This window comes from Filicampus tigris, chromosome 3, assembly GCF_054856515.1.
Source record: "Filicampus tigris isolate MCC_2025a chromosome 3, RoL_Ftig_1.0, whole genome shotgun sequence".
Taxonomy (NCBI): domain Eukaryota; kingdom Metazoa; phylum Chordata; class Actinopteri; order Syngnathiformes; family Syngnathidae; genus Filicampus; species Filicampus tigris.
The window spans coordinates 26,803,006-26,814,056 of NC_141219.1; the positions used below are offsets into that span (position 1 = coordinate 26,803,006).

Here is an 11,051-nt window from a genome sequence, read left to right on the forward strand (position 1 = left end):
ATGAACATCAGTATTAATACGTCAGTGATTAAGAGTGTTGTGTGGTGCAAAATCAGTCAAATGTGGCAGGAGAGATGTGACGGCGAATGAAAAGGAAGACTGTTGTGTATAGATTAAAAATAACATTAAAGTTAATAGGGGTTAGTGGGAAGAGAAAAGCGGAAACAGTGTTTACAAGGGTAAGGTTGGGTCACTGTAGATTAAATACGGCACTAAAGATGATAGGGAAACATGAAACAGGTTCAGGTGAGGTGAGGAATAGAAGTTGGGGGAACATCAAGGATCAATGCGATGTGGAAGATGAGACAAGAGAAAGGTAATGAAGTAGAGATTAAGGAAAATAGGGGTGAGGGATTTTAATTTAGCAGGGGTATTGGGAATATGTTGGAGGTATCAAGTTAGAATATTGATTTGGTTTTTAAGAGACACAGGGCTAGTAAGGGATTTAGGTGAAGGTACAGCGTGGATCAGTCTTCCAAAGTTGGAAAAGAAGGAGGGGGAAATGCTCCTAGCTGGTTGCGATGATCGTTACAGAAGAAGTAAAAGATTACGATAATACAGAGGAAAAAAACAAATGAACAAAAATGAACACCAGACTGTGAATTTCAGTCGTTCACATTTCAAGCTGAGAATTTTAACATTTTCAACATCCTATTTTCACTCCGTTTTCTGCATAATAATTCTCAAAATCTTCTGAAGCATACACATTGAAATGTATTAAAGAAAAGGAAGAACATGGTCACTTGCCCTGTACAAATATAAACATTATACAGTACATGTATAAACTTTATACATACAGTACATGAACCATTTTAGGAGTGCTCCATGTAATCCCACCCAAGTTTCCAACCTGTTCAGCAGTATATTATGATGCCGTAGCAAAAGCTGCACGGAGATCCAAGTCTAGCACCGACACCTTACCTGCGTCACTGTTCAATCGTATATAATTTAGTACTTTGACAAGAGCTTTTTCTCTACGGTGTTGAGGTCAGACGCCTGATTGGAATTCATCATTAAAGTCCGTTTCAGTTCAAGAATTTGCTGAGTTGATTAAAAACCACTTTCTCGACAATCTTGGTTAAGAAGGGAAGGTTTGAGATGGGTCTATAATTTGCTAGCAAAGAGACATTTAGCGGGGGTTTTTTTTAGAAGCGGTTTGACGGCTACTTTCAGGGGAGGGCTGACTGTTGATTATTTGCTGTTACTCAGAACAGATTTCACAATAGTTTTGAAAAAGTCAGATGCCATTGAGTCAAGACGGCTAGTTGATAGTTTCAACTGCAGATCCCCATCCAATCTAGTTTTTTGATGAACCAAATGGTATTAATTGCTCTATAATCCTTTCACCAGACAGTCAGCAATTGAACATGACCGCTTAAAGAACTCAGTAACACAAGCAGTAAATTTTGGCAGTTTGTGTGCTACCTTACACACAAACTTGCGATGAGTTATACACGTCTAATGTGTGTCATCAAAACCATCCAAACTAAGCAATCAAGTGTCCTTATTGAGAGATAATTGAGCTCTATCTCCATATGGAAATGGGACATGAATACATTTTAAGGCTGCACTATACATTTTTTTAAAAAAAGGTGATAAAAATCAGAGGGAATCTGAATAGTCTCTGACCTCTACCTTCTGAACTTTTGCTACAGTATTTACTAATAGGTATGAATGACAAGTAGTCATGAGCTGGTGGTGAGTCATGAATACTGTTTCTTCTTGCCAAACTGCAGTGTGACGTCATTGGAAAAACACAGCGCTGAGTCAGGTGTTGTAAAGCACTCTTCAGCAAAACCCTTATTTGTCAATTATGTACTTGATTTTCTGTGACCTTATACCAACTGTAATCATTTATTCACAGACTAAATGAAAGCTAATTTAGACTTCTTTCCATACGAGGTTTTAGTAGCACTTGACAGAACGAGGTTAATAGTAGAGTTGGGGTTTGCCCTTCTTCTTTCTCCATTGATTGTTCAGTGTTTTTCCTAATCAACAATCAAGAGGGATTCAGAAAAAAACACTCATTGAATGCTGTGCATTTATTTCTTCAAGGTGAATAAACCGATTGAATCAAGTGTTTTAGACTGAGAAAAAATATTACAGTCGCCTGATGTTGATAATGTTAAGTTGCAATTTACAATTAATTACACCAACGTTTCTCGGGCAGGAATGCACATTTTGATTTGTCCCCCAACCTTTTTTTTGCACCATAGACCAGTTTCACATAATTAAATAATTAAATTCAAAATGATCAAATTATTGTTTTTATGAACTTGGCTTTTGATACACTACGTGCTATTACCTCTTAGCTAGCTAAAGGCCAAGAAGCTTAACACAACAATAACAAATAGCATAACAAAAGAATGTTTCATTATGTAACAGGTGGCAGCAATGGTAAAATTCTCCTCACAGTTCTCAGGCTGAGTGTTTGAATCTGGCCTCTGTGGGTTGTGAGGGTTTTCTGCGTGTACTCTGAATTTTTCAAATCATCAAGTAGTTATCTCATATCTGGGCCATGTTGAAAGTACTCCACCCGTTTTTAGTCATCTAAGGAAGCAGACATTTTGTCACTTCTGTCCACTGAAAATAACATCACAGATGCTCAGGGCTCAGATAATGACCAATCATGGCTCAGCTTCAGAAAACAGGTGTGACTGGTCGTTACCTGAGCCCTGAGCAACTGTGATGTCATTTTCAGTCGACAGAAGTGACAAAATAGCCGCCCCCCAAGATGGCTAAAAACGGGTGGATTAACTCTTATTCCACAAACGCAATATTAATCAGTATGTCTTGTTCTAACTAGTGGGCCTGCGTAAAACTGGGGTGTTCATTTTAACATATAAGCCAAGTGTCTACACTCTACAGCTGGGGTGCTCACACTTTTTCAGCCTGAGAGATACTTATGACATGACCGAGTCAAAATGATCTACCACCTACTAAACATGCAAAACACATTATCTATAAATATATTGAGAATTATTTTTATATGTACCGTATATGCTGGTGTACCTACCTTGCATGACTGCATCAACCTATATAACACAATACAACAAAACATATTTTGTAATTAATGACCTTACTCTGATGACTTGCACTGAATGGAATCAGCCAGGGACGCATAGCCCGGACAGTAGCTGCTGATCGGCAGCCTCAAGCAGATTTGCAGCAACAACAATCCACCCATTCGCTCCATTCGGCGCGTATAAAACAAGTCAACTTTTTTGCACACTATGCTAATGCTATCGATATTGCTGTCTTGGTAAAGTTCAAGAACTGTTCAATTTTTTTTAAAAAGCCGCCGAGTGAACAGGACGCTGTGTGGCTATGTTTGAAGTAGTATGCCCGATGCTGATTGGCTGAGGCAAAATGGCAAAAAAGTTGACTTGTTTTATACGCGCCGAATGGAGCGACTGGGTGGATTTCTGGTGCTTCGCTTCGCTCCGCGTCCCACCGCTCCAAACGCATCATTCGCGCCACCCCACACGCAACTACATTAACTCCAATTGAAACGCACTACCAGAAATGCTCCCAACGCAGTTGGTGTGAACGTAGCAATACAGTAGTGAGGATGGATGATAGGCTGGTGATCTACCCACGATGCCTTTGCGATCGACGTAATGGGCACCCCTGCTCTACAGTATATGCATCCACACTACCCGGTGTTAAAGTAACATTTCCTAAAGTGTCAAATGTTCCCAAAAAGTGTTGGAGCAACAAATTGTAGTGTTGACAGTGCACGTGATAATGACAATAATAGGTGTTTAGATTAACGTTGAGTGGCCACACTATATATTGTGGGGAAAAATACCCCATGACCTTAAATAAAACACAATACAAGATTTCAATTATTATTGTTTTTATTATTAAATTCATTTCCGACAGCTCATACAAAACCACAATAGGGCACAATTCTTTCATCACTTTCACGTGGAAAACTGCCTATTATGATATCAATAATAATCTCAGGTCAGACACACCAATAACAGTGAACAAACCCTCCTCAATTCAAAATACATTCCAGGCAGTCATTGACAGATCTCCTGAAAGTAGGGAATTCATTTTCAGTACCCACATATACATGTATAAACATTCCATTCTGGCATTTATTTCCATAGTTTTTCACCAGAGGTAGGGGCAACACTAGACATTACATATTTGACAAGAACCTAACACGTAGCATCTTTCTGTGCATGAACGTTGCCTTCATTGGCTACAGTACGTCTACATGGACAAAATTTCTTTAATCCGATCAAAATTCCGATTAAAATTATGATCGGATGCACTGTTTTCATAGACACTAGAAATATTGATCCAACTAGGACTTGTGTGTTCATGTTCGATCGGAACAAATTATTTTGATGTGCATATTTACCAAATATACAGGAAATAGTAGTAGAAGAAGGAGCCATTGCGACTTCCGTGTCAACAAAACATTGCTCCATTATCTCTAAGGACAAAATGTTGACGTAAAAAATGAATTAATCTGTGAACAAATGTAAATCTATTTTAAACCGATGGCTACAGAGCCATTTTTGGAAGGGTTCTGTTAACAAAAATGGATAGCCTGTCAAGAGTCACTTACCTTGCATTTTCCCTACCAATTTCGACAAAAATTTGAGACAATTGTGCATTTGGGGGCTGGATTTTTTTGTGATCATAAGTGTCATAAAGTTATCAGGAAAACGTTGTTGGATGAATTTTACCCTAATCCAATTAAAATATTGTATAATTTGAAACGATTTGAGAGGGATACGATTAAAAACATAAGAAAGAATTATGTCATATCCAGTGCCGCCCAAAGTGAAAGAGGTCCAATTTAAAATCTTGAACAAAATTTACCCATCATAGAGGTTTTTAAGACTGAGATTTGACTTTGATGTTAATAATTGTGTGTTTTGTGGTAACGATGTAGAAAACCTGAGCCATATTTTCTTTCATTGCAAGGTGGTATATTCCTTCTTGAGTAATTTAAGGAGTTGGTTACAATCGAATAATATTGATTTCCCCTTGACAAAGAGACATTTTTTTGGTATATTTCAGGAAGAGAAGAAATTTGAATTCATTTTGAACATTTTATTCATTTTAGGGAAATTTTTAGTTCACAAATGCAGATATTTCAAAACAAAACCGTGTTTACTTCACTGGAAGAATGATTGTTTTTTACTGTTTTGCAAATCTTTGAAATTGATTAAGGACAGAAAATCCCTTTGCCTATTTCTTTATTGGAAATATTTGATTTGTTATAGAAAGTCCTCTTACAAGTACAATTATGTTTGTATTTTATTTAGTTATTGTTTTTTTTAATAGATTATTTTATAGGTTAATTCTCATTACTTATGCTCAATCTATGTCAAGTAATTTGTTGATACACGAGTGTCTTATTTGTCAGTCAATCACATTCAATCACATTTTATTTTCAAAGCACTTTTCATACACGAAAATGCAGCTCAAAGTGCTGTGCAGTAAAAACATCCAAAACACAACATAAAAAGAAGACCAGCTCCCTCCCTCCCTCCCTCCCTCCCTCCCAAAATACACATAGACATATGTCCACAACCACATCAGCACTCACCACCCCACACACACGCGCACACACACAAAAACACACACGCACACATCCTGATAAACTGTGTTGAAAAGACATGACAAGGCACAGAGAAACCGTATGAGGAAAGGGTACCCAAGGGGAGCTCATCCACGCTGAGAGAAATGACAGCCCACGGCCATAGGGAGCGCCACCATCACAGAGACCCCCGGCCTAGACTAACTACACGTGGTGCAGAGGCCCCCGGTGACCCCGACCTAAGGAGCCCCTGCGATGACTCCCCCCGCGGGAAGGGCAGCCACCCCTCTCAGCGCAGAGGCCCCACATTAGGAAACACTGGACCTAAAAGCTAAAAACAACAAAACTAAACGACAAAACAATAATAGAAGCTAAGAATTAAAATCAGTAAGACAAGGTAAAAAATAGTCCCGAATCAAAAGAAAAGATAAGTTATTTAAAATTATTTAAAAGCCAAACTAAAAAGGTATGTTTTGAGCCTTATTTGTTTGTGTTCGTTATATTAAAAAAAACAACCCATCCTAATGTCGCTGCAAATGTACCAGTTCATTCTTGCACCCGCCATGTCTTTCGATCACTTTGCTTCTTTTTTTGTCTTTCAAACACGGATCAAACAACAAACAATACCGTATAACAATTGCTCTGCTTCTACTCGCTTTCGGGAATAACAGAAACGCGTATTCTGACCTCACACACATGCGTACAAAGACGGGTTGTTCCGAAATGTCGGAATAAGTGTTGTCATGCGCGCCGAATGGATTTACATACAACATCAACAATGAAATCTTGATCGGAATGGGCGTGATCCGATCAGAATATTCCGAATGGGGTGTTACATGAAGCATTTTTATTCTGATCAGGCGTTTAATCCGAATAAATGTGTCCGTGTAAACGTAGCTAATGTTTGAGTCTCAGTTTTGCTATATTCAATATGAATTAAAGAGGCCCAAAATATAAATGTTGACCCACAAACAGAAACAGTTATGCGAAACCGCTTATTTTGAGCCCACAGAAAATAGGAAACATTACATTTTTTACTTTGTCAAAATAGGCTAATTACTTTCTTTTTTTGAATAGAAAGAGATAAAGTCAGCGTGACTGAGGTCTTGATTCATTTCGGTCTTAATAGGGACATCAGTAAGGAGGGTGAACCATGCAGGCAGCATTACTGACAGCAACAGGTTCAGAGAATCACAATATTGAAAGGAAACATTCTTGTTTGCTTTTGTCCTTAAGAACATTTCATTCTTTTTTCTCTTCACTTAAACCGAAGTAAAGCAGTTGAATCATTGGCCAGAACTTGGCTAATGGGTGGGCCTGGAAAAATCAGGGTGGGCCTGAATATTTCTCTCACTGAGCACAATTCTCCTGTCCCGACACATAGCATATGAAATAAAATGACAAACTCTAATATGAAGTTCAGATCTTCCTTAGGCAACCACAATTATATCATTCTTAATATTCAATCAAATAAAAAACACAATGAAACACGAATTCAAAAATAATTTAATAATAATTTACAAAAAATTAAAAGTATATAATTGTGAGTGCGGATGTTTGTCTCTGTGTGCCCTGCGATTGGCTGGCAACCAATTCAGGGTGTTCCCCGCCTACTGCCCAAAGACAGCTGGGATAGGCTCCAGCACGCCCGCGACCCTTGTGAGGATACGCGGTATGGATAATGAATGAATGAATGAATGAATAAAAGTATATATTTTTCATGAAATCTCACTGGGTGGGAGCCTGTCAATCTGCGTGGGCCTGTGCACAACCGGGCCCACCCATTGCTCCGCCCATTCATTACTTCTATTTTTACCAGCGTTTTAAAAAAAAAAAAAATGTTATTTATCTTTTTTTACACAAGTTGCTGTAATTCTGACTTTAGTAGAGAGCATGAGTACGTTTGACACCTCTGCAAATTCAGCGCCTACTGTCAATCTGGGTGGCCATGGCTCCGCCCATTCATTACTTCTACTTTTACCAGCGGTTTTTGCTTTTTTTTTTTTTTTTTTACGCAAGTTGCTGTAATTCTGACTTTAGTAGAGAGCATGAAAGAAACAGCAGCAAGCACAAACGTCAACGAACTCGTTGTCTAGAAAATAGAATCACATCACAGGATTTGGACGGCTCGCTAACAACGCCACAGCGGCGCCTTGGTTCCGCCCTTGAAGCGGGCCAGTGACGTCATATTTCGCACTCCCTCTGGATGACGCTAAGGCACAAAAGCTCAATCGCTCTAGTCACGTCTCGGTAGCGGACAGTGAAGGTTACCTGCTTCAACAGTGCTTGAACGGCAACCTTTCAACTGTCTTTGTTCCATCACTAAGACCAAAAGAACAACATTTGATCAACAAAAAACTCTACAGTCGTGGTCAACTTTGTTATTCAAATAGCTTTCTCTCGCAAGCTTAGGTGTTTGTTTTGCTAACTACGCACGTCATTTGAGCCATTTCTAATTTTTCGCAGACAAAGCCCGCTCAGAATTAAGGTAAGAACACTTCTACTTCATTCCTATAATGTGTATGTATTTTTCGACCGACGTCTTCGACAAGGATGTTTGTGTATATGTCGTCAACGAGGCCTTGGCGCAGTCTAGGCCTTGCTGCTAGCTTGTTTATGTCAACAGCATTCGTCGACGACGTCCTTCGTTGATGTGTTTTTATAATGCAGTAGCGTAGAAACCTTTTTTTTTTTTTTTTTTTTTTTTTTTTTGACAAAGAAAAGTGACGTGGAAACAATTTTGAATTCGAGAGACTTTGTTTTGAACGCCTACCTACATTTAGTGCGGGGTTGAGTAATAGACACACACACATGGTTTGTGGAGTTAAAAAAAGCACATGGCTGCATCATTAGGTACACTTGCACAACCCACACGATCATTGTTTGTAAAAGTCATCCATCAATTATCCCAACCGCTTGTCCTCACAAGGGTCGCGGGCTATTTCTTTTTATGTAATATTGTATATTGCAGTCTATTCCAATCCTTTGCACTTCGTTTTTGAATAGATTCGTAAAGAATACTTTTAATTTCAGAACAATGAGTTCCCAGGTGAGACAGAACTTCCACCAGGACTGCGAGGCTGCAATCAACAGGCAGATCAACCTGGAGCTGTATGCTTCCTATGTCTACCTGTCCATGGTGAGTCTGTGTGTCCTCATGCATCCTCTTTGGTGTTAAGGTGTTTCATAATCAACTGGAACAATTCCGGAAATGGAAGCATTTTTTTTCTTTTTTTTAAAACACTTGTTATCTGCCAGCACATCAAATGTGCTAACTGGGGCCATGTTCTTTGGTGACCATGCAATTTAACAAAGGTTGAAGTGCATTTGAGATAAGGTTAGTGTTTGTTGCTTGGCCTCAGAACACAAAGCCAGTATCCAGCTGGCAATGGAAGATGCCATGTTTCATATATGCAAGACCACTTTTTTTTAGTTACTATACAACATATAATTAATGAATCAGCAAAAATAAAGGTGACTTCTGAGACGCGTTAAACTGTTTTATTCTCATTTTGTTAGATGGGTTTAACACTGGCTGCAAAGTTTAAATTACTTAGTAATTCAGAACTCAACATTCTTTGACTATTTTCACTATTTACTCAACATTCTTACTTTTACTATTTTCATAGGGTTACTACTTTGACCGTGATGACCAGGCCTTACACAATTTTGCAAAGTTCTTCCGTGACCAGTCGCACGAGGAGCGCGAGCATGCAGAGAAGCTCATGAAACTTCAGAACCAGCGGGGTGGGAGGATCTTCCTTCAAGATGTCAGGGTATTGACTCATTTTCAATCTTTTTGTTGTTTGTTTGCCTCACCTCCCCCCTTCACTTCAACACTTATCACAGTGACCAAGTTGGGAGGGCAGCACAGGCTGAATGAAGATACTGAGGGTGTGGGTGTTTACTGCTGCTTATCTATTATAGACTCACAAACAAACCCAGAGGCTGAAGTAAAACGTTAAACCGCAAACATGATTAACCGACTTGACTGAAAATGTATTTGTGTACCTCGGGCCAGTGGCCTGCTGATTTAATATTAATTGCATCATTTTTTTTTTTTTCTTGTCCTGCTTTGTATTGCAGAAGCCTGAACGGGATGAGTGGGGCAGTGGTGTCGAGGCCCTTGAATGTGCCTTGCAGCTCGAAAAAAGCGTCAACCAGTCGCTTCTGGACTTGCACAAACTGTGCTCTGATCACAATGACCCACATGTGAGTTTTAAACATAATACAGGAACTGCAGAAATGCTTTTACCCCACAACATGTTAGTGCAAATCTTGGTGGTATGTTTCTTTCTTTTGGTTAGCACAATGCAAAATTCTTTTTCTAAGGATGTGAGCATTTGAGAGTGGGCTGTTTGCCGCACAGCAGAAAGATGTATTTCTTTATTTAACCATGATGATTTAATGTTTCAGTTGTGTGATTTCATCGAGACCCACTACCTGGACGAACAGGTGAAGTCCATCAAAGAGCTGGCAGACTGGGTGACCAACCTGCGCCGCATGGGTGCCCCACAGAATGGCATGGCAGAGTACTTGTTTGACAAACATACTTTGGGCAAGGAAAGCAGCTAAATCCCTCCAGATTGCTTCATTTATAGCTTGCTTTGTGTTTTTGAATATGAGACTTCATCGTTATGCTATAGGCCAGTATGTTAGTAATTGAACTTGTCCTCCCACGTTAGACTTGCTTAATTGAACTTGTGCTCTCAGAATGAGGAGCCGTGACATGGCTTGCTGTACCATGCATCCCGCCTCCCCATTGTGGTATGCTTAACAAATGTTTAACACTATGAGCTGTTGACCAGACCAAATAAACCACCTCAAAGATGGTTTGTCACCTTTTGTGTGTTGTCTATAAATAAAGGGACATTTGTTCCGAGCGAAGTTGTTGGCCAGCAAGTAAAGGAGTGTCATCACTCTTAAGAGTTATTTAAAAAATAATACATTAGGAATTCCAACAGCAGTTTCTTAATGATCTGACCATGAATACGCTTGGTTGCGTAATCAAATGCCCCTCAAGAAAATAAAGGGCAACACAACCTAAATTGCAATGAATTAAATATTCCAGTTGAAAGTCTTAGTATAATGCATTGAACTACTTACCCCCAAAAAATTATCAACGCAAACCTTGGTGGTCTGGATTTAGAACCTGACCCAGAAGTTAAAAAAAATTGTCACAAGCTGATCCAATTTCAAGACTATTTGAAATTAGGCACAGTAGTGTGTGGCCTCAAGCCCTCCGCATTCCCATAAGCACTCAATACGTCTGGGCATGCGCTGGCTTGCTTTGCACTCTGGGCAAGACACACTTGAAATAAATGAATAAGAAGTCAGTCTAAAAAAGTTTTTAACTAAAATACAGTAGTTTAAAATTAGATATTTACTGTTAGAAATTAATCCATTTTTTAAAATAAGCAGACCAATTATTTAATGAGTGAAAGAATGGGGTGGGCGATCATTTAACTCATCCACACACTGTTGC

The 11,051-nt window shown here is 39.1% G+C and overlaps 1 protein-coding gene across 1 annotated transcript; it reads left to right on the forward strand.

Annotated features, from left to right (window-relative positions):
* Nucleotides 1-7,773: 7,773 nt before the first annotated feature.
* On the forward strand, nt 7,774-10,398 carry LOC147150440 (ferritin, heavy subunit). The gene is made up of 5 exons (XM_086025387.1): nt 7,774-8,054; nt 8,600-8,705; nt 9,196-9,342; nt 9,653-9,778; nt 9,983-10,398. Exons 2-5 carry the CDS (start codon nt 8,604-8,606, stop codon nt 10,139-10,141), a joined length of 534 nt encoding a protein of 177 aa, XP_085881513.1. The 5' UTR covers nt 7,774-8,054; nt 8,600-8,603; the 3' UTR covers nt 10,142-10,398.
* The last annotated feature ends 653 nt before the right edge of the window (nt 10,399-11,051 follow it).